Source organism: Mastigoproctus giganteus, chromosome 8 (genome assembly GCF_048544385.1).
Source record: "Mastigoproctus giganteus isolate SK-2022 chromosome 8, ASM4854438v1, whole genome shotgun sequence".
NCBI lineage: Eukaryota > Metazoa > Arthropoda > Arachnida > Uropygi > Thelyphonidae > Mastigoproctus > Mastigoproctus giganteus.
The window spans coordinates 17,038,621-17,063,222 of record NC_143582.1 but is presented as its reverse complement, the minus strand read 5'-3'; the positions used below and the strand labels follow the sequence as shown (position 1 = coordinate 17,063,222).

Here is a 24,602-nt window from a genome sequence, read left to right as displayed (position 1 = left end):
GCCGGGTAAACAGCTCATGTGCAAAGCACGAGAGGGCCTTGTAGTGCTCCTCCTCATGTAATATAAGGTGCTCCCGTTCCTTCGGATTAAAGCGTATCTTTGTGATGAAATGACATCTGATGTCCTCAAAGAGGGGACAATCGTGCATTAGGTGTGACCATGTTTGGTTTTCTCTGCAGTGGCATAATGGGGAATCCCTGATGCCGAAGGTTGACAGCTTGGCATTAAAAGAGCCATGCCCTGTTAGAAGAAAGGTGGTGTAGAGCCCCGGTGAGAACCAGTTTGGCTGTTCGGGATACACTTGGGTAATGTCCGGGATGAACTTCCGGGTTATCTCACCTTTAGTTGAGTCCGCCCATCGGGACTGCCAGGTTTGTTGAAGATATTTGGTTAGTCGTTTCTTTTCTGCGTTGCTGTTGTTGGTCGGGTCTGTGGTGAAGCCAATGCAAGTTACACTGTTCCCTCTTGATAGTTGATATAGCATGCCACAGCGGACAATCTCCAGGTCCAAGGGTAGGAGCCCTACAAGGGCCTGCAGTGCGTGTGAGCTGACCGTGCAGCATGCTCTGGAGACAGTGAGTAAGATGCTGCGCTGTATCGTTTCTAGCTTTCTTTTGTTGACTGCGGTGGTTGCTTTTTTAAACCAGATCCCTGCTGCATAGCTGATGGCTGGAATGAAGAAAGCCTTGTAAAAGAGGATCAGGGTTCTTTTCCTTAAGCCCCAATCCTTTCGCGAGACTCTTGCTATGAGGGCTGAGTAGTTTTTGATCTTTTTTTGTAGATATACGAGGTGTGGGGTGAATGAAAGATTTTTGTCAAGGATGATTCCTAGGTATTTTAATTCCGTGGTCAGTTTTATGGTTTTTCCTTCTATTTTTATCTGAGGTGGCCTCCTGATATCAAGGGAGCCTTTTAAAAGTATTGAGGATGTCTTATAAGGTGATATTCTTAAGTGATGATTTTTTGACCATTCTTGGAGGGTATCTATGGCCCTGTTTGCAATAGCCTCAAGTTGTGCGCGATTGTCCGCCTCCAGCATCAGGACCAGGTCATCTGCGAAGGCTTGAGCATCTGCTCCATTTAGATCCTGGTTGAGGAAGCCGTCCAACACTAAGTTCCAGAAGAGAGGCCCCAGGACTGATCCCTGTGGGCATCCCCGGAACACCGGCCGGGTGAGTTGGCTATAGGGTGTAGATACTGAGATCCTTCTGTCCGAAAGATAGGTTTTGATGCATTGGTATAAGTTGCTGGGAATGTTTGCCTCCCGGAGTCTGCCGAGGACACTTGGCCACCAAAGTGAGTCAAATGCCCCGGCAAAGTCAATGGAAATAATAAGGAAGTATTTACTATTGCTGTGTGTAGCTGCATTTATTATACGTTCCAGGGCATCCACGGTGGAACATCCTCGTCGAAAGCCAAATTGCTTGGGAGAGGGGAGGCCTGCTTCTTGGTAGTGAGCTTGTATCCTGCTGTGTAGTAGGTGTTCATACAATTTACTTAGTACTGGCAGTAGGGCTATGGGTCTGTATGACTCCGGGAGTTCCTGTGGTTTCTTCGGGTTCTTCAGTATTAGTTTAATTCGTGCTGCTCTCCAATCATGGGGAAAATATCCTGCAGATAGGCAGTGGTTATATAAGTTTAATATAGTTGTTGGGATATATTCCACGGTCTTTTTTACAATTTCTGGCTCCAGGTAGTCTTCGCCGGGTGTTCGCTTATTTCTTATTTTTGCTGTTGCCAGATGGAGGTCTTCAAGTGTGAACGGGTCCTCCCGATGTGCTGGGCAGTAGTTAGTATTTTCCTCACAGAGCAGAAGTTGCTCAGGAGTGTGGTCTGAGGGCAGTTTCTGGAAGATAGTATTCAGAATATTGTCTATAGATTGGTGCCAGGATGTGGTATAGTGGCCATCGGGTGTCTTTGTTGAAGATATTACTTCTCCTTTTGGTAATTTATTAGTTGCCACTTTGTATACAACCCCCCAGGGGTCCTTATTCCCTGTTGTTGAGACTAGTGTCTCCCATGAACTTTTTTTCCGGGTTCTTATTAGGGCTGTGTATTTGTTTCTGACCTCACGGTATTGTTGTCTGAGGACTTCTACCTCTGCCGCCGGCCAGGATCTTCTCGCTCGCTGGAAGCTTTTACGGCGTGTATTTACTTCATTCTGCAGTCTGTGAAGCTCAGGGCACCACCATGGGACTGAACCTGCAGATGGTTTCTTTCTTTTTATAGCTATGTTTGAAGCCTCAGTGATTAGACTTACTATAGCACGCTGGTGCTGGTCTGGGGTGAGGTTTGTGCTATCGAATGCTTCAACAGAGTATGTCAGTGCCTCCCGAAATTGTTCCCAGTTTGCCTTGGCTATAGCAAATCTGTTGAGGATTGTTCTGGGTGTGGGTGGTCTATTGAGGGCACGGTGCATCTGGAAAGTTATTACTCTGTGGTCAGAGGTTGTCCAGTCCTCTCTGACCTTCCATGAGGATATGTATCCTGCTGTGGAGCGAGTGGCTAGGCTTATGTCTATTGTTGCCTGCCAAAGTGTACTTGAGAAGGTCGGTAGATTATTTGGCTGATTCAATACTGTGAAGCTGCTGTTGGTCAGGAATTCTTCCAGGCGCTGTCCATTGGCAGTTCCTCGTCGATCAGGAGTTGTACTGTGCCAGGCTGGTGACCTGCAGTTTGCATCTGCACAGACGATTATTTTAGTATTAGGGAGCTCGTGGAGGACATTTTGCAGGTATTGGGTTGCAGGGAGAATATCTTCGCCGGGTCGGCAGTATAGCGATATGGCATAAAATTCTCCCAATGGAGAGATGATCTGGGCACAGGCAGCCCATTCGTTGCAAAAGTGGGTTATTTTAGTAACCGTGAGGTCAGGGTTGCAGACGACCAGGGCAGCCCAGGGGGTATTGCCGTTATGTTGTACAATTTTGTACGTGAGTGGGTATCCTCTCACCTCTTTTTTGTGTGTGTAGGGTTCCTGGAGGAAGAGGATGTCAAGGTTGTCCTCGTCTACCTTTTTCTTTAGTTGCGCAGTGACTGCAATTGCCCGTTGTGCATTATGCTGTGCAAATTTCACTGTGTTAGAATCTTTATATTTACAAGGAGTTCCCATAATCTGTTCTTTGTTGTTGAGTGCTTTTGGCTTTTAAGTACACAGGACAGTTACTGTCTCTGACAGAGTGGTCTGCTGGTAACTTTAGGGCTTTGCAGTTTGCGCACACTGGTGGAGCGGTTTTGTTTGGGCAGGAATTATAATTGTGGCCTACTTCTGCGCAGTGCCCACAGGTTGGAGAAGTTTGCGGTTGAGTAAACGTGTGTGTGGTGTGGCCAAATCGGCAGCATCTAAAACACTTTGGAACAGCCACGTGCTCTCTGAAGCGATGACTGCCCCAATCGATGTAGATTCTTGCCTGCTGCCTTAGTACTTTCCACGCTCTGGGAGCTAATTCTACTACCCAGTTAGCTGAGTTATTATTTCTGGGTTTTGTCTGATATCTGGGTGTTATCAGATTCGATGGGTCCGTATCCGGGAATGCTTGCTGCAGGTTTTTGCGATATATCTCACCTTGCAATTGTGTTGGGGATAGGTCATTTCCTGTATTAAAGATTACAATGCTTGGTCCTTTTTTCTTGGGAGTTTCTGCTTGTAAGCCCAGGGACGGCACTTTCGGATTTGCTATAATTTTGTTCGCCTCCTCCTGTGGTTCTGTCTCGATGATGACGCCGACGTTGCGGGTCTTCCTTATCGATTTAATTCTGGTGTGTTTGAATTCATCGCTAAGGTTAGTAATTACAGTCTTCTTTACTTCTTCACTTGTGTGAAGAGTCTCGGTGTTTGTTGGCTTCAGTATGACCAGGTTGGGTCTTGGTAGTAGTGGTACTTTCTTTTTGCTGGGAACAGCAAGGGTTGGTGGTCGCTCCGTTGTCATTGTGGTCCTCAGCGCTTTGGCATATGTGGGCGCGCGCTGTTGCATTTGGTTTGCCCCACATTCCATGTATGCCTGGAGCTTAGCATTGGCTCTCTCACTCTCGAGGTAAGTTTCCGTCAAGAGAGTGTCCAGCTTGTTCCACAGGTTCACGATTTGTGCCCTTAGCCCTGTGGTTACCCTGTTAGATTGCTCCTTAAATAATGTTTCCAAGGCAGCCTTGAGGAACAGAGACTTCGCATGAACTGTACCCCCTGGCAAGGAGGGATCCAGGGGAGCCTCCTGTGGCTTCTCCTCGCTGGTGTCCTTTTGGTTTTCTGTTATGTCTTTTGATTCAGTTTGGGAACGCATCTCCCACTCCAGATTAGGTGTTGGCTTTCTATATTTGCGTTTTCCTGTTAGCGGGGCCCCCGAATGGGGTTCTGACGTCTCCTGTTGTTGGTCTATGACGACGGGGTCGTCATTTTGGCTCTGATGCGCGGCATCTGTGGGTTTTTTCAATTTCCCATCCATCTTTGCGAATTTCGGATTATCGAACTTTTACGGATAATCGGAGTTCATGAGGTCCCGCGTGAAAGAGCTCGTGGAGGTGAGCAAGAGGCCACCTTCCTCCCGTCTCTGTTTGAATTTAGAGCTGAATAGTCCTTCAGCGAAGATTTTGGGCTATCCCCCTCTGTCACTTGGGGTGGGGGGGAAACAGCCAGATGTGGAAATGCCCCTAGAAGAACGGGGTTAATTTCCTGTTCGGTAGTTTATATCGGCGAGGACGTTGGTAGTGTTATTTTGTTGAAGAGATCGTCGGAACAGAAGTAGCTTCTCTCCATGGTCAGTTTATGGTAGAGGAAGGGGGGGAAACAAAAATCATCGTTTCCAGTTGGAATTTCACTAAGTTGATAGGAGTTAGTTGAACTGTAGTGGTAGTGAGCTTCTTCCGTTATGACTAGAAGAGAAAGTATGCAGCAGTGGGTGGGAGTGGGGGAGAAACAATCACTAACCCTGTTGCCAGTTGACCTTGCCAGGAGCTTAAGTGACGTGTTGCCTTAAGCAGAATATCACTGGGTTCGGCTGCGTTGAATGAACATTAAGCCCGCTGTTGGTTTCGACTCTTAATTAACTGGAATATGAATGCTAAAAATTAAAATGTGTTGGAGCTCTCTTTCAGCCCGATAAAAACACTGTTGGGGCACCCTCCCCAGTCAAGTGCACACTACCAACGTGGCCTCCGCTTTATAATCGGTGCCTCTCTATGGCCTTGCTGCCAGCCACGTGGTGACCATTGTAGTCTGGCAAACAAAGGACACAGATAAAAACGCTGGTAATTTGCTAAATTCCCAAAAGTTTGCAAAATTGTCTCACCTAGGGAATCCTCAGATGAATGTCTTTCGACGGGAACACTTTTCTTGGCGAACTAAACACTTAAAACTCATATTTTAACACAAAAATCAGGAGCTCGTAAAAATGTGTCTACTCATAACGCCGACGTTGCGGGTCCTGCAGTGGGGGTACCTTATCAGGAAACCCCGCTTTACTCTCGTCATGCCTCCTTGTTCAATAAGCATGGTATGGGTTCTGCTGACACTGGCCAGGCCTGTGTGGGATTTGTAACAGAGAAGTACTGTGCACCTACATTGTGATCTCCCGTCCCACATAGGACATTCTGACCTGATGGCTTTACTCTCCCATAATACCAGTATCATTTCCCCAACTCCCCACCCGAACTTTTCACCTGGTGGATTCTATTACCCTGAATATTTTTGTGCTCCTAACAGCAGCCCCCCCAGTGAAGGATAGGTTCCTCCCACAGATGTCTCCGTTTACCCTTTAACTTCCTATTTTCAGGTTGAAAGGCTTTCACCTAGAAATTGGAAATTAAAAGGATAGAAGATAAAGGGGGTATTAACTACCTTCCTTATCTTCTCTCCTTCCTGTTTTTTTTCTCAACACTCAACTATCATCCTTGCAGTGTTTTTCATTTTCCTTGGGCTCTCCCTGGCAAGCTTGGGCAACATCCAGGATTTACTCCCGCCAGTCTTTTACCTACACCCAGCCTACCTCCTTGTGGTAGTGGACGGGCAAGTGGGTTTCCCATTAGGGGGCCCCCATAGCTAAACAGCTGGAGCAACAACACAACTAGACACTGTGCCACACAGACTACACCAACACTCACACTATCTCTGGCCTTTACAGAGTTCGTATTATAGCACAAAGTATACTACATGGATTTGGGAGGGACCCCCAGCATCACTTTACAGAAACGCTATACACTGTGTTATTAAGAATTCCAGAAATAAAAATTCTTGTATATCATTGACAACCTCATGAGGTGTTTTGGGAGCCTGTTTGCACTATTCAGAGAAATTCATGTCTGACTGCATAATTATCCTACTGCTTTTTCATTCTCCACTGCCCCCTAAGGGTAATACAGTTTGTATGTTAATTTGGGATTACTGTTATCCACATGCATTACCTTGCATGTGTCAATGTTAAACTTCAATTGCCACTTCTCAGCTAATCTGCCTAATTTTTCAGTATCTTGGTACAGTAGCACATCCTGATTATTGTCATTAACCACTCTGCCAATCTTCATATCATCTGAAAACTTAGAAATTAAACATATGCCTTCATCAATGTCGTTAATAAATTCAGAAAACAATGTTCACAGCACTGAATTCTGGGGAACTCCACTAATAACAGTAGTTCAAGAGGAGCAATACCCACATAACCACCCTGTCTTATGCCACTCAGTCATCCCTTTGTCCATAGCAGTACTGGCCCTAATGTTACACTGCCCCAATTGTAGGTTAAAAAGCTTTTCTGAAATCTACATATATGATGTTAAAATTGTTTGAATCCAGTTCCTTTGTTACTGTGCCATAGTATACAGTCAGATTGATCAGACAAGATTGCCCCCTTAACAAATCCATGCTGCGACTGCAGTATAGCTGCATTTCCATCTCGATGCTCCTGCATTACTTTTTAACCAGTGACTGTTATTTTTCCTGAAACAGAAGTTAAGGTAGTAGATCTGTAATTGCTCATATCACCCTTTGATTCCCCTTGTGGATTGGGGATACATTTTTACATTTGCAGTGCATAGGGAGCTTCCGAAATCTAAAGATGCACTCATAATTATGGCTAAAGATTTGCTTACCTTAATATAATTGGATAGATCCCATCTTCCCCAAATGCATTTTGTACATTTAGCTTCAACAATTTATCTTTCACTTTCCCCTCAGTTATCACAAAATCATTTCGCTTCCTGTTAGAGTTTGTTAAATGTCCAGCATCCCCTTCCCTAAAATATTTCTCATTCAGATATTCATGTTTGAATATCCATATTTGAATGTGGATACAAAATACCCACTCAGTTTGTTAGCAACCTGAGCAGGATCATCAGTAGTTAAAGCATGCATATTTAGTTGATCAATGTGATCCATCCCCCTTCCTTCTAGTGTTTACATAAGTAAAGAAGTCTTTGCTGCTCCTCTTTGCATTGTTACAAGAGACTTCTCTCATAAGTAGCTTATAGACCTAGTCAAGCTCCTTGGTTTATTTTGAATTTAGATAGCTATTTTGAAAGTAAATTAATACTTAGTATCCATAGATTTACCATTCGTAACTTGCCGCCATTGTTATCCAATACAACATATATCCCCCAACTAGAAGCGAAACACATAGAACTGTATTAGAAATCTGTTAGCTTACTGTAGCATAGTATTATCAATTAACCAGTAAAATTTATTAATCTTATTAAATTTCATTGTCAATTAAATTGTACTTTTTTAACTAAATACATATAACGACTAAGATTTTACAAATGTAAAATTATAAATGAATACATATAACTTGATAGTTGATACGAAAGTCCTATAATGTAACTCGGAGATAATACTCGATACTGAAATATATATATATATATCATTAAATTGAATTGAAATTATGGCTCAGAGCAGCAAAGAAAAAGGCTCAAGCTAATGGGAGTGCTATGGCTGGGGGGGGGGGCAATTGTCCTCCAAGTCACAGCCTTTTGAAATGTACTTGTTTGCTGTTTGTGGAGCAATCAGCAACGGGACATGATATTGCCAAGGGGAATGTATTTGTGTATGCATGATGTAAGGAGTGTGAGGAAATCAGGTGCCAACTCATCATTGTTATCGGCCTATATGAGAGCTTGAAGGACAGGGTAGACGCCTTCAAAAGATTTAAATTGAAGGGCCCATCAAGCTCTTATTTGCCCACATCAACACCAGAGCTTGCACTTGAACATCACACAACACAGTGGCAACTCCCAAGGCAGAATGCACTGGTCCCACAGGAACTAGTAGTTGTGGTGATTCTATTGTCAGGGAAACAGGGAACATATTGTGTAAAAAGGACAGGTAGAACAGGACCAGAGTATGTCTGCCAGGTGCAGAGGTTGATGATGTTGTAGAGCAGATATCATCTTTTAAGGGCACAAAAGCTGATATTGTTGTACACGTTGGCACTAATGATATTAAGAGTAGAAGACCAACGGAATTACTTAACAAGTACAGGTCAATGTTGAAAAAAACAGCCGTGAGTTAAGGTTGAATTTGAAAGTGTCTGCAATTCTGTCCAGACACAATGGGGGGGGGGTATATGATGAGAGCCTTGTCAATCAATTCAGCCCTGGAGAGATTGTGCAAGGCTCAAGGGGGTAGAATTTTTCTCAGCTTGGCCTGTGCTTGTTAACAGGAGAGACTGCTTCTACAGGGATGGGATACACTTTAAATAGAAAGGGTGCAAGGATATTTGCTGATGCTATCGAGGCAGTGTTAGGTGGATCAGAAAACTGCTAGCTTCGGGGGGGGGGATACACAGACTAGTAGATTAACAGTAGTCGCTGGCCAAGGTGAAAGTGATTCTTGCACTGCATCTATTGGAATGAGAAGCAGCTTGGAAAACAAGGTGCAGGGGATTTCAGGGACTGCTGGGAGTCATTGCAGAACAAGTAAATACATGGGCTGTGTTAGGGTAACTAAGAATAGGAACAGGTTCATGTATACCTGCGTGTACGGCAATGCTAGGATTTGGTAAATAAATTTATTTATCAGAGACGTGATGTCACACAGATATAAAGAATGCAGAAATGGAATTTGGGGAGTACAATGTGCACTAAGGATAAACAGGATTAGGAAGGGAGGAGGGGTTATGCTATTAGTTAAGAAACAAAATTCAAGAAAGTACAGTCAGTCAACATGGCTGGACAATGCAGTGTCCAGTCACTTTGGTGTGAAATAAGCATTGGGAAAGCAAAATTAAGAGTAGGAGTGTGTTATAGGCCTAATGACTCTGATGAATATAATAAACAACTGTACAGAGAAATAGTGGGCCAGTAAATCAGAGTGTCTTATAATGGGGAATTTAAATTTCCCAGATATTGACTGGAATTTGTGGGTTGGTCACTTACACAATAGCAAGCCTTTTTTGGATTTATTGGATGATTCTTCAAATAGGCCTCTGGGGTTGGGTATATACTATGATTTTTTAGTGTTTCTCACCAACCATTAAAGTAAAAACTGAAAGATGAAAAACCAAATTCTTAAAATTTTAATATTTACAATAAATTTATTGTAAATATTAAAATTAAAATATAATTGTTTTCTACAGCAGCATGTTCGGGAGGAAACAAGAGGGAGTAATACTCTTGATCTGATTATCAGTAGTGATTCTTCATGCATTAAGAATTTGCAGATAAAGGAACCACTAGGTGGCAGTGATCACAGTGTGCTGAAGTGGGATTGACTGGAAGAGGTAACTACCATCAGGAGTAAAGGGAAAGGTTATTGCTTTCGTAAAGGTGACTACGGTGGGCTGAGACAGTATTTAAATTCTGTAAGGTAGGACCAACTGATGATGTTACCAACAGCAAATTCAAAATGGGAAGCATTCAAAGAATTAACCTTGGAAGCTACTAGGCTTTTCATAACAACTAAGAAATATTGTTCAGGGTTAGGCCTAAATGGATGTCAGATGAACTAATGAGACGTGTGGCAGAGAAGAAAACTGCATGGGATACATATAAATTAACAGGTGACACGGAAGCCTATGATAAATATAAACTGGTCTGTAACCAAGTCACAAAGGAGGTTAGGCAGATTACGAGACATCTTTGGTAAAGGATGCAAAGAAAAACAGCAAAGATTTCATTACTTATGTAAACTCAAGAAGGAAGGTGATAGATCAGATTGGTCCATTTGATATCGATGGTTCAACTGTTGATGATCCTGCTCAGGTAGCTAACAAACTGAATATTTTGCATCTACATTCATATATGAGGAGTTCAGGGTGGGGAATGCCAGAGGTGAATTAAACTCTGGCAGTGAGCTAGACAGTTTTGTAATAACTGAGAGCAAATTGGAGAAGAAATTGTAGAAGATAAATTTAAGAGAAGAACCTGCAGTGGATGGGATCTATCCAGTTTTATTAAAGGAGGTAGCAAACGAAGTGAGCAAACTCTTAGCAATAATTATGAGAGCTTTCTTAGACTCAAGGGAGGTACCCGTGGATTGGAGATTTGCAAATGTGACCCCAATTCACAAAGGAGGATCAAAGGGTGACACAAATAATTACAGACCTGTTAGTTTAACTTCTGTTCTAGGAAATTAATGGAGACACTGGTTAAAGAAGCACTGCAGGATCATCTAGACAAGACTTCGGTATAGCTGAGCTACTCTTGCAGACAGTTTGCAAGAGTAGCTCATAGTGTCTTGTCAATGATACAGGAATTTTTCTAGTAGTGAGCATCATCATCAGCCATTTTCAATCTACTGCAGGATGAAGATCTCTCCAGCAACTTTCCAGTTCCTTCTGTTTTGTGCAATGGCCATCCATTTACTAGCCACAAACTCATGAATTTCATCTATCCATCTCTGCCGTTGTCTTCCAGGTTTTCTTCTAGCTCCTCTTGGGTACCATTCTGTTATTTTCTTAGTCCATCTGTCATCATGTCTTCGAGCTGTGTGTCCTGCCCAAGACCATTTTAGTTCTTTAGTTTTGATAAGAATGTCCTTTACTTGAGTTTGCTGCCTAATCCATGTATTTCTCTTCTTATCTAACAGTTGTAAGGTGGTAGATGACTTTCTTCAACCGGTGAAATACCACCACTTTGCTTATTGGAGGCTTGAAGTGGTAAAACCCATGTTTAGTCTCTACAGCAAAGTTTCCGGCATCCCCCCCATACTTCTCCTTCAACCCATGCACGGTACTAAGTACTATAGGGTTTGATACCTTTCGTGTTTGGGGTTTTCATAAAAAAAAAAAAAAAAAAGTCTGATTCCCAATATAATTCATTCCATTCTTCGCTGTGTAGTTCTCAGCTTCTCTTCCATTCTTTTGGTGAGTGCCCAAGATTCACTTCCATAAGTCATGGTGGGGAGTATACATTGGTTCATTATTTTACATTTCAGACAAACTGGGATATTGCTCTTCAGTATGTGACTATATTTCCTGAATGCTATCCATCCAAAATTTATTCTTCTCTTGACTTCCAGCCATTTATCATTATTACAGCTAATAACTTGTCCCAGATAAGTATGACTCCACCTTTTCAATTACTGCTCCTTCAATCATTATGTCCCTTTCTGTGGCATACTTATTCATCATTACTATTGTTTTAGCCATATTCATCTTTAGTCCAAAATCCTTAGTAACTGTGCATAACTGTTTTCATCTAATTCATTTTTCATCATTAGATGAAAAAAGATTTTCATCTAATTCTTTGGGATTGTGGCTTATGACCAAAATGTCACTGCAAATCGTAAATGGTTTAGGTACTCTCCATTCACATTGACTCCTTTCTGCGACCAGTCTAATCTTCTGAGAGCTTCCTCAAGGGCAGCAGTAAACAGCTTCAGAGATAGTGTCTCCTTGTCGAATTCCTTTCTCGATTTTAAATTTCCTACTGTCTTTGTGTAGTCTAATAAAGGAGGTAGCGTTCTCATATATTTTCTTCAAAATCATAATATATGGGGTATCTTATGCGTTGTTTTCCTGTGCCCGAAACATTGCCTTATGCTGTGTGGAGTCAAATGCCATTTCATAATCCACAAATGCCAGGCATAATGGTGTTTTATATTCATTTGCTTTCTCCATTAGCTGTGATATTATGTGAAGGTGGTCCATAGTTGAAAATTCTGTCCTAAAGCCATCTTGCTCTTTCGGTTGATTCTCATCAAGTATTCTTTCTAATCTGTTAGTAATGACCCTTGTGAACAACTTGTAGATATGGGATAACAAGCTAATTGATCTATAATTTTCAATTTATCTCCTTTCTTATTTAGGGATAAGGAGGTGATTATCCTGTGAATATTTTAACAATGGGCTCGCAATTTTTCCAACTTTCTACCGAGTAAATCTGATCGGTCGCGGAAGTGACATCATCCGCGGCCTCGACCAGAGGCGCTTCCCATGCTCGCACTACTAGTGTGGGCGCCTCCGTAGCCAGGTGGGAAGGAGCAGCGGTGCGTTAGCACACGCTTCTTGATTAGACCAGGGTTCGAGCCCGTCACCACCAAAAAGGTAGGATGCGGAAAGGTCAGGGAATGACCACCACATATCCTACAGAAGTTCAAGTCCAATGTCAACAAATATCTTCTTTCGTCTCCTCAACCTCCAACCCAAGCACGGTACTAAGTACTATAGGTTCTAATACCTCTCGTGTTTGGGGTTCACATAAAAAAAAAAAAAAAAAAAAAAAATCCCGGAGCAATATGGCCTTAGTTGCTAATGCTCCTAAAAAAAAAAAAAAACCAAACCAAACTACTAGTGTAATTAGAGCACATGACTCATTTTTCGTGACCAGTATGATAACTTGAGTCGGGGGCAGATTTAGGGGAGTGGACAGTTGCGGCTTATTAACCCCCTTAACCATGCGTATAGATGAATGTGTGAAACATTCCTAGGTCTATCTAAAAGAAAACAAAAAAACTTAAAAACCTGGTCGTTGTGCTCGCCTTACGATGATAACTGGATACGACAGTGTCTGGAGTTCTAACTTTTTAGAATTTTTGAATAGTATGATGTCACAATCATGCTTTCTGAATCATATTACTGCAGTAAGTATGATTGCGACAATACAAATATTTGTCAACAATTTCTTTTTTTGTTTCGCATTTTCGTTACATTCCATTGTTAGGTGCCCCTAAGGGCTGCGGTTGTGGCTTCAACTACAAGATTGGTACATTAATCGGTGCTGTTTTACAGAGACATTTAGATATGTTACAATCGCAAGTATACATCTCTTACTTTAGTTATCATAAATCATTTGTATCTTGTCTTCCAGAAATTATGAAAAATCTGTGAATGATCAATAAAATAATTACAATAAAAAAGCTCTTTTATTTCGTAATCGATGTATACAAATCATAATACCTAAAAGAAACGCGAAGGATGTTTCACATAAACCATCTGCCGTGCATGCTTGGCACATGCACAACTTTTTTATTCTTCTTTTTTTTTTAATAACTAGGGTAATATAATGGATACATTTTTTTTATGGTAAAATTTTAATATTGCAAATAAAAAATAACATGATATATTTCCCAATACACAAATAACATAAATACTATTACAAAACATTCCACAATATAAAAACAAATAGTACATAAAAAACAACTTTCTAGAAAAAGTACACAAAAAATCACAGATTACATGAAAAAAAAATTATTTCACAAATATTCAAGAAAATTTATTCTAAAAATTGCCATATACAATTTACTTCTTTATTAATATTTGTTGTCGATTTTCTGCTTTGCTCAATAGCTGAGCGATGATTACAGAGGAATGATTTGACGTAACGATCCGGATCAAATTGAAGCAATGATTTTCCATTTAGATGTATGGTCTTCATAATCTGCAACGTGTTTAACTGTCACAATGTTATTCATTGCGCTGAAAGCTCACTCCGCTTCTGCACTGCTAATCGCAATGTTTTCAAAGATATTTTCTAGCTTTCTTAATTGAAAAGGTAATTTCACTTGATTTTAAAGATAAACTGTCTTTGACAAAATCTGTAAAATCATTAATTTTTATTTCATATTTTATCAGAAAATAAATTTCTTATTCGGTTTTCACTGAGACGAAAGTTCTTTCACATTCAACGATTTCGGGTAGCATGTGTTTAAAATTTCTTTCAATGGTATCGTTATTTTCTTTATTAATTTAAAATCACCCTGTTGCATTAATAACTTATCCTTTAAGGATAAAACAATGCATTTAACAACTTGTCACAAGGTAATTTTACTGTTCTTACTTTCGATTTTGATTCCTTCAAATTCTTTCCACTTCAACATGCTCTCAATTTTAGCTTCATAATTTCCTTCAGAATTTTTCAAATTATCAATAGCATTGATAGTTCGAATAATTAATTTGTATGCTTTTACCATTGTGATTCTGTAAAGCTTCTTAAAGGTAGAGTGCTCCTGCAGGATGTCGATCATTAGTGCTAAATGGTTAAGAAATTCCAAATTTAAAAGTCGACTTAATAATCCAGAATATTTAACTTCTGCTTCAAAATGTTTGCACAAAGCAGAATAATTCCTCCAACCCACAATTGCAGTCTGCAAGCTACAAGCTGCTCATCGTGGTCCGAATACACAACCGATCTTTATAGTTTCCACATCAAGTTCTTTAGCAATCATTCTTAATTCGTTCTAGTTTTTTGGAGATTGATGATGCAGTTTTTTTTTTTTTTTTTAATTATTGCCTATATGCCATTATATTTTAGAATATTTTCTGCATAGTGAAAGGCTAGACAAAGTTTCAAAATCTGCCAACATTTTATCTTCATAAAGTTTAAATAATATCTTAGTTGCCTCAATCTCCTCCCCCTCTCTACGTTGCTACTCTCACTAGTTCTTTGAATACAGTGCAAAATGACATAATCACATGGATATTCAGCTACTGTGACCACGGACAGGAGAATTTACTGGAAGGCATAGATCACTCACTTCTCCGAAAAACATATGCCAGTTTGTCGGAGTAAAGGGGAACCACAACACACGTTGACCAGAGGCTATAATCCGTGTCGAGAATCTTCTTAATCCTCTAACTGGCTATGGAAAGCAATTGACTAGCGTGACTTTTTATGTGACCGCATAGGTTTTATGGACACCACTAACATTCTGAAACGGTAATCCCTTTCACCCTTAATTTGCACTTTATAATTGCCTAAAGGCCAGAGGTGAGAACAATGCATACAAAGTTGTCTCTCCTAATCATTCGTTACATGGAAATTTTCTTCGTTCAATGGAAACTATTTTAAATGTAATTAAACCAAGGGGAATCAAAAAAATTCGCTATAAAGAAATTCATTAATCAGAGGTCCGACTGTAATTAAATCAAAAATGAAGCAATTTTAAAATACATACCCAATCGATTCCATCATTAAAATGTTGGGAATGGGGCCTCGCCCGCCCCACCATAGTTTCTCCTCTGGATACTCAATAATTCCATTCGGGATTTCATTTGTAAAATAAATGATCGTCTCAACAATGGGCTCGCAAATTTTCAAAAAAAAATAATGGGCTCTCGCGAGCCCACTATAGCTCACCACTGTGTATACAGGTCTGGAGGCCTCATTTTGGTAAGGATGTAGAGCTACTGGAACGAGTACAGAGAAGGAACAAAGTGTTGCTCTTATGAAGGAAGGCTTAAAATTTGCAAATTACAGTGTCCGGTGACTAGGCACCTGTGAGGTGATCTGATTGAGGTGTATAAAGCCTTGGATGGTTTGATCAAGCTCAATGCTGATGGGAGTCTGCCTCTTGCCCAGATTAATCACCTGAGAGGGCATAAGTTCAAATTGAGGGAAGACAGTTGTAGGATAGATGTGCGGAAATTTGTCTTTAGCCAGCAGGTGGTTGATTGCTGGAATAAACTTCCATCTTTCGTTGTAGAAGTTGATAGCTTAAATAGATTGAAGACAGAACGAGACAATCATTTGGAGCAAGTGGATGGATGAAATGAGAAGGGTTTTTTTTTTTTTTTTTTGTTTTTCTGATTCTATATAAGCTTGCTTTCTTGCATCATGTGCCTTAACTAATGTTAATACTAATAATCTACCTTTGCTTGCCTAACCTCTTTTGTGACTTGATTGCAGGCTGGTTTATATCTACAGAAGCCTAACCATAGGCTTCCGGCTTCTGTATCACCTGATAATTTATATTCATCCAATGCATTGCTGTAGTGAGTCTTGTTCATCTGACATCCATTTAGGTCGATGTGTTGGACTGTATCTCTTTGTTAGTGTAGAAACCTAGTAGCTGTTATGATAACATCCCTAAATGCTTACTATTTAGCATTTGCTGTTGATAACATCATTAATTGATCTCGCTGCATAAATGTAAAAACTAAGACCACTGTATTCACCTTTACAAAAGCAAAATATCTTCCCTTTGCCCTTGACACCAGTTACATCTATATCCCTACATCAGTATGTTACGATCACTGCAATTTAGTGGTTCTTTTATCTGCAGATTCTTAATGCGTGAGGAGTTGCTGATAATCATATCAAGAGTGATGCTTTCACTCATTCCCTCTCTAGCATGCTTGTGAAGAAAACATCCAGTATATTTAATTAAATAAATTTGTTTTTTTTTTTTTTTCACACTATTTAAAGTATTTTTTCCTTTATTTTAATACATTATAACAGAATTTATTTCATTTTACCTTACGTTCGATTATCCAGAAAAATTTGCTATCTGGAAGAGGTCTGACTAATTATTCCAGATAACTGATGCTGTACTAAATAACCTTTGAAATCCTGCTGTAATCCCCTCTTATTAGGGCTTAGAATACTGGTCAAAATCTCAATACTGGTATTTTGGTGTTTTCAATTTATGATACCGGTATTCCAAAAACAAACATTTTTTTCAATAGATTTTGATTTCAATTAGGTGCAATAAAGTAAGGAAAAAACAAGTACTGTAATTACTTGAATTCATGTTTTAAATAAACTTTTATTGCAATAATAAATATTCTGGAAAAAATCATTAAAATACAGTTATTCTAAAAACAAAAAAAGTACATATTGTTACTGCAAAGTTTAGTGATATTTAAGCATCCACCCTACCTGTCCGAATAAAGTGAGCTCTTAAGAAACATAAGCAATCAATAGTATGATCGTTTAAAATGGATCTAATTTTGGTACATATTTGATTAGCGGCAGAAAACGAATTCTATTCTGGTACTATTGTACTGAGATGATCTCAGTCCATATTTTCTAGGCTTTGAAATTTTTTAGCAAAAATAGTTAAAAGTATTTCATTAATTTCCGACTCAAGTTCATCTTTTAAAATCTCATTGGAGCCGGGCAATTTCTTATTTTGGAAAGAATTTGCGTAACACTGATGTTCTGTTCCATGTTGGTCTTCCCTGGTTGAATTATGTTCATCATTTTCTGAAGGAGAAAGACGTTTTATTAAGCAAAGTATAATTTTCACTATAGTATCTTTACTGAGTCTGGAGAGAGCAAAGAGTGGGGATAAAGAAGAGAGCAAAGAGTGCAGTTAAGGAATTCTTCACATATATAAATGCAAAGAACAGAAGGACAAATCAGATTGGACCCTTATGTAATGGACATGAGATAGTATTAGATACCATAGCTGAAGTTGCAGATGAACTCAACAGTTACTTTGTATCAATATTTATAAAAAAAACCCTTTGTGTCAATGAGATATTATGGAAGTGAAGTTGACAAAAATGTAATTAATGATGTTGAAATTCAAATGATTATTTAATGAGAAAACTTTCTCGCCTACAGGCAAGTAAGGCTCCTGTGGTTGATTGCATATACCCTATAATCTTAAAGGAGGTGACAAGTGAGTGCATTGAACCATTAAGGCTAGTTACGAGAGGATCACTGGACTCGGGAGAGATTCCATTGGATTGGGGTAAATTGGAAAGGCAGTTCTAGGAGTGTAATGGGAAATTATTGATCAGCCAGTCTAACTTCAGTAGTAGGGAAAATCATGGAGGCAATGATCAAGGGTGGAATTCAGGATCATTTAGATGGAAATAGAATTCTGTGGGATACATAGCATGGTTTTGCAAAGGGAAAATCATGTTTAACAAATCTGTTTAGCCATTTTGACAGGTCACTCGTGAGCTGGATTTAGAGAATAATTTCGACATTGTTTATTTGGATTTCAGCAAAGCAGTTGACTCAGTTCCACATGAGTGGTTACTGTATAAGTTGGAGCAGGCTGGAATCATAGGGAAAATCCTTAGATGGATAGCACAATGGCTTGAGGGCAACAGGCAGAGGGTTGTGATAAATGGTTATTCCTCAGATTGGGTTAATGTAAGAAGTGGGGTTCTCCAAGGATCAGTATTGGGATCACTGTTGTTTTTGATTATCTTAAATGAAATCTATGAAGGGATGGAGGGTGTGAGGTCTAAACTTGAAGATGATGTAAAAATCAGTAGAGTTGTTAATGATTGCTGCCAAGCAGAGCTTTTTCAGAGTGACTTCCAGGATGGTCAGAAATGTGACAGGTATGCTTTAATTCAGCAAAATGCAAGGTCTTATACCTGGGGAACAGCAACCCCAAAATAACTTATACACGGTGGGGTTGAACTAAAGTCAGTAGTGGAGGAACGACTTGGGAGTTACGATATACAGTCAGACATGAAGTTGTCTGAGAATTGTGGACATGTTGCATGGTGTCCTATCGATGATTTATCAAACATTTGCTTGTAGAGATAACGACGTCATAATCACATAAAGGTGAGTTTATAACCTTTATGTGATTAAATTATAAACAATTATTATTTTTTTAAAATTAGTACCGAAAAACCAGTATTTTTTTGTATCAATACTGGTATTTCAATACTGGAAAAAAAATTACCGGGATCCCAGTATTATAAGCCCTACCTCTTATCTATACTTCTTTGCTGTCACTATGCAGAGCTCCAATAGGCACATCTGCTTGTCACTAACACTTATACAATTGTAATTTTAGAAATCTACACAAAATAACTGTGCAGTTATGGACCAAGTCCAGTGGACAAGAATACATTTTCAAACAATTTACAATGTTGTCCACCATCCCCCATCCCCCCACAACTCTAGCAGTTTGGCAGGCAATAGCTATCTAAAGAGTTGACGATAATTCTTTAAAATAAACATAATTCAAAAATATACTAACAAAAAACTAATTGCTTTATGAACTTGCCTATTCACAAAAGACACTTTGCAATATAGCCACACTTATTAAAAAAAAAGAAATGTGATGTACCATAAAGCACATTTAGCAACCAAAATTCTCAGAACAGCTGGATTGAAACCAATGCAACAGTTTTTATTGCCACTCCATCTTTCATAATGGACAATATAATTCACTTATCCACCACCCTTAATAATACTTACAACATAAACTTCCCAAAAAAGGAAAAATTTGATAAAAATGGTGTAAATAAAAATTTATAACAAGGGACACTGAAGAGCACTGTATAATATGTTTGTTTGTTTGTTATTTGGTTTTTAGGAGCATTAGCAACTAAGGCCATATTGTTCCGGGAATATGCTGTGGTCATTCCCTGACCTTTCCACATCCTCCGTGTTTGGTGGTGACGGGCTCGAACCTTGGTCTAATCAAGAAGAGTGTGCTACACACCGCTGCTCCTTCCCACCTGGCTATGGAGGCGGCATATAATATGTGAATGATAGTTTGTTTATATTTTTAAAGAAAGAAAACTAAACAAATAAAAAAATTTTGATTTTAAAATATTTAAAAATTATTCTTATTTTTATTTTATTTCTCTCTCTTCTCAGATATCTAATGAAAATCTCTCAAGGAGAGTATTTTCAGGAATTCGACCAACAGGTGTTCCTCATCTTGGAAATTATTTTGGTGTACTTAAAAAATGGGTGACACTTCAGCATCAAGATATTGAATGTATCTATAGTATCGCAGATCTTCATTCTATAACTCTTCCTCAGGAACCAAGTACTTTAAGGTAGAATAAAATTATATAATATGTATATTACCCTTTTTATTGATTTATTTGTTTGAGTTAAATATTTTAAGATTGCTTATTTTAATAAAATTAAAATAAGCAATTTTAATTTAATAATTTATTTTTAAAAAAATAAAGGAATAAATTCTTTCTGTTCCTACCTTCCTCTTCTTTCCCTGGCAAAGTGACTTTTAGAGAATGAACATGCCTTTTACTCCCCTATACTGGGTTGAGATGGAGGTGTTAAACCTGCAAGCTATATGAGGTTCATTCCTTTAACTGTTACAAAATGTAGTTTCATGTTGACTTTTGAAAATATCCATTCTTAAATACTATAATAATTATAATTGTTACTGGGGGGGGCGCTTTGCCCCCTGCTCACTGAGCTCGCTTCTTTAGATAAAATAAAATAAAATACAATAATTACAGAAGCTTTCAACACTGTGTCTCTTACTCTGCTATGAATACATAAATACATTACATGTGGAAATCAAGCATGGTACCACATGTCATGTTAGATAAACATAGTGCATGATCATGCTTAAACAGAAGCTTGTTTTACCACAGTAAAACAAGCTTCTATTATGTATTTTAGTATTTGTTATGTATTACCACATAACCCGCATCTCTCTTCCTCCCATTGGCTGAATAAATATCACTAGGAGGAAAAATTATTTTAATGTGTAGAGAGATACTGTTTAACTATTAATTTTAGAAAATTAAACTATAAATATAAACACTGGTAACAAAAATTAAATTCTATTTTAAAACAGTGGTAAAAACCTGTTCTTGCATCTCACAACCCATGAGAGCCTGTACAGCCTGCAACCTTGAGCATTTATGTTTTGCCCCTAGCCAAAAAAAAGTTTATGCAGAATTTTGTTCTGGGGACTTTTCTCAAATATAATAGAACATTTGTTTCCAGCTTTTTCACATAGTTAGCTCCATTCAGTTCAACTGCAGGCATGGTTAACTGTGGTGAGTAGCACTTGATTTTTTCATGAAACATTATATTGCTGCTGAAAAAGTGCATTTCTTCTTTTACATACAAATTTTCACTATAGTAGTGAAAATTCACTATTTTAGAAATAAAAATTTTATTAACTTAACCCTATTTTCCTAATCTAACTAAACTGAAGGTAATGGTTTCATTAAGATAATTTAGGTTAAGGAAAGTAGGAAAAAAGAGTACAAAATGATATAATTTTTACAATTACAGTATAGCAAGTTTAGATCTTATGTATCTGGTCATGTGCTGATGATAGCTTTTATTAATCATAATGGGCAGCTAAGCTTCTCCCCTTCTATTTGTGGTAAGAGAAGGGGAGAAGCCTAGCTACCCATTATTAGCTTTTTTTCCATAGTAAAAAGTAAACTTCTTTTTTTTTTGCTATGGAAAACTTTGCTGTAGATCTCATGTAATTGGCTGTGTGTTGCTACTGACATTAGTTGTCATAAGGTTCCAATAAGCATGATTGATAACTGGACAGTTCTTATTTTAGCTAACCTGAAATCAGTACCCTTGCCAAGAATTATAAGAGAAGAAAAATAGTTCATCAAGTTGCATTTATTAATAAAAAAAAAGAAAAAGATGATGATGATGCACTTTGGTGTGGATCATGGAAAACTGCTTTCCACTAAAGGGCTGAACAAGTAAGCAAGAAAGTTGCTGATGAAGTTTTTGTATATTTTTCTTTACTTTTGGCAAACTAATAATTAAAAAAAAAAAAAAAAAAAAAAAAAAAAAGCTATACTATATATGAAAATAATTAGTAGTAAAAGGCTTGCTATTGCTCCTATTCAAGTATAGTTAGTGATAATGGGAGCAATAGCAATATGATGCATTTTGCCAAGAATCAAGAAATTGGTGAAACCATTGGTCAGAATTTGGTGTACACTGCATTCCAATTTTTTTCCAATTCTTTGGCCTAATACATTAAAAAAATAGCAAGCAATGTTCTTCCTAAGGTGACTGAAATGTTTGACAAGTAAATTCACTTTAGCCTTTACAATATAATCAATCAATCAATCTCTCTCTCTCTCTCTCTCTCTCTCTCTCTCTCTCTCTCTCTCTCTCTCTCTCTCTCTCTCTCTCTCTCAATCATGTTATATGGGTTGGGTACCTTGTGTTCATTAATTAGATAATTAAGCTGACAGTATTTGTAGCCTGGTGTCTGTTACAGACCAAATGACTGCAGTGAGTATAATGAACAACTATAGAGACAGAGTAGGCCAACAAATCAAAGTTCTGCAGCTCACTCGGTGGCAAAAAATTTAATTTGTTGGATGACTGTTTTATACGTCAACATGTTAAGAAAGGCAACAAGAAAAACCAGTGTTTTTGATCTGGTTTTCAGTAGTGATTCATCATATATTAATGATAGGTTGCAGTGATCATTACATATTGATGTAGAATTTATTCAAAAAAGTAACTATACTTAAGAATAAATGGCATGGTGATTTTTTTTTTTTTTTTGCCAAGGTGATTATAATGGACTCAGGTGTTTTTTAAACTCGTTTCAGTGGAACCACCCTATGATGTTGTGAAAAAAAGGTAAATGCCAAATGGGAAGTGTATGGAGAGGCCACTAAATACAGTATTTTATATTGATTAAAAGATATTGTTCAAGATTAATTTTAAAAAAATAAAATAAAAGGATGATGTAAAATGAACTGATGAACTTAGTTACAGAAGAAAAATAATGTGTGGGTTGATTATAAATTACACTAGCCAACAATTTTAAACTTTTTTTCGATAATATGAACTAAATCAACTGATTTTGACTAAATCGCATGTGCTGAAAACGAAAATGACAGTAGAAAGTTCGTAGCACATCACATTTTCATGTTATAACTTTGTGCTCCTTTTTTCCAAAAATTGCGAATTTTTACTTATCTAAATGTACTTGACTACTTTTCTTGTAAATTAATTGCTTGAAATATAAAGGATGACCAGTAAACATTCCAAATGGATATAAATAGCATATTTAAACTTTATAAATGCCTATTTGGATTTAAGTAAACAATTAACCCACAAAAGTGGAATCAAAAATAGGAAATCTTACTACTTACCGTTATTTTTTCCTCTTATGAGCAGATTGGTTCTTCCTTATCAGAAACCAGCAATAGTCACCCATCATGGCTATGATGGGTGACTATTGACTTTATCTCATGGCTATTCCCAACCTCGTATTGTTTGGCATTACAAGAATGCAAAATGGGATGACCTGCAAGACTTCTTTTTTTCTTTTCCTTGGTTTGATTACTGTTTCAAAACTTCTGATGTCAACGTTTGCTCAGATCGTGTCAGTGAAATTATTCTTGCAGGAATGGAATCCTTTATCCCACACTCCACTTTAAAATCTCGTCCTTTATCTAAACCTTGGTTTTCCAATTAATATGCTAAGGCTGTCCAAGAGAAGAATGTTGCATATCGTAATTGGCTTGTTTCTAATTCTTCAGTTTCATTTTCTGCCTACACCAAAGCTCGCAACAATTGTAAAGCAGTTATTAATCAGTCCAAACTAGAGTTTGAACAGGCTAAGAGTAGAAAACTTGCTTCTTGCCCTAATGGTAGCCGAGCATTCTGGTCTCTTGCCAAAGCTATTGGCTGCAACTTTTACCCATCTCTGCTCCCACCTCTGTCCAAACCAGATGGTGCTGTTGTCACTTCAGCCAAGGATAAAGCCGACCTGCTAGCATCTCATTTTTCTTCGAGCTCATGTATTAATGATCTTGGTAAAACACCTCCCACCATTCCTAACACGCTCCATTCAATGCCTCCTGTGGTCTTCCGTCAGAAGGATTTTGATGAATCTTGATGCTAAGAAAGCTCCAGGTCCTGATGGTATTTCTCCACTTGTTCTCAAAACCTGTGCTCCTGAACTTACTCCTATTCTTTGCTGCCTTTTTTTTCACTTTCTTATTCCAAAAGTGTTTTTCCTTCTTCTTGGAAATTTGCTCATATCCAACCAGTTCCTAAAAAGGGTGACAAATCCCTCCCATCCAATTATCGTCCCATTGCAATTACTTCTACTCTTTCTAAAGTAATGGAGAAATCAATTAACTGCCAACTCTTAAACTATCTTGAAACCTTCCGTCTGATCAATGATCGCCAGTATGGATTCCATCAGTGTTGATCCAGTGGTGATATTCTGGCTTATGTTACCCATTTATCAACTAATCCAATAGAAAGGTTTGGTGAAACACAAGTAGCTGCTCTTGACATCTCCAAGGCTTTTGATCGTGTTTGGCATAAAGGTCTTCTAAACAAGCTTCCATCTTATGGTTTGCCAACTGTTTTTAGTAATTGGTTATCCAGTTTTCTCTCTGATCGCTCACTTAGGGTGATGGTAGATGGCTCTCTGTCTTCTAACTTCTCCACTAATGCCGGTGTCCCCCAAGGTTCAGTTCTTTCCCCCACTCTTTTCCTCTTGAATATCAATGACCTTCTTCCATTGACTGGAAATCCTATCCATAGTTTTGCCAATGATAGCACATTGCATTCAACTTTCCATCTTGAGAAACCTTGTCCAGCTCAATCAGCTTCAAGTTCTCGAAAATCTGCTGCCAATTCCTTAAATGCCGATCTTCAGGTAATTCTCCGGTGGGGCAAAGACAACTTAGTTGATTTCAACCCTTCTAAAACTCAATCTTGTCTTATATCTCACAAAAAGGATTCTTCTGCTCCTATGC

At 38.5% G+C, this 24,602-nt stretch overlaps 1 protein-coding gene across 1 annotated transcript in view; it reads left to right on the top strand.

The window, feature by feature from the left end:
* The window catches only part of TrpRS-m (Tryptophanyl-tRNA synthetase, mitochondrial), a 138,162-nt gene that overhangs the window by 11,305 nt on the left and 102,255 nt on the right, over positions 1–24,602 (top strand). Inside the window, exon 2 of the mRNA XM_090380149.1 lies at positions 19,723–19,907. Within this exon, the coding sequence (XP_090236275.1) occupies positions 19,723–19,907 (185 nt within the window). The remainder of the gene's footprint in view (positions 1–19,722; positions 19,908–24,602) is intronic.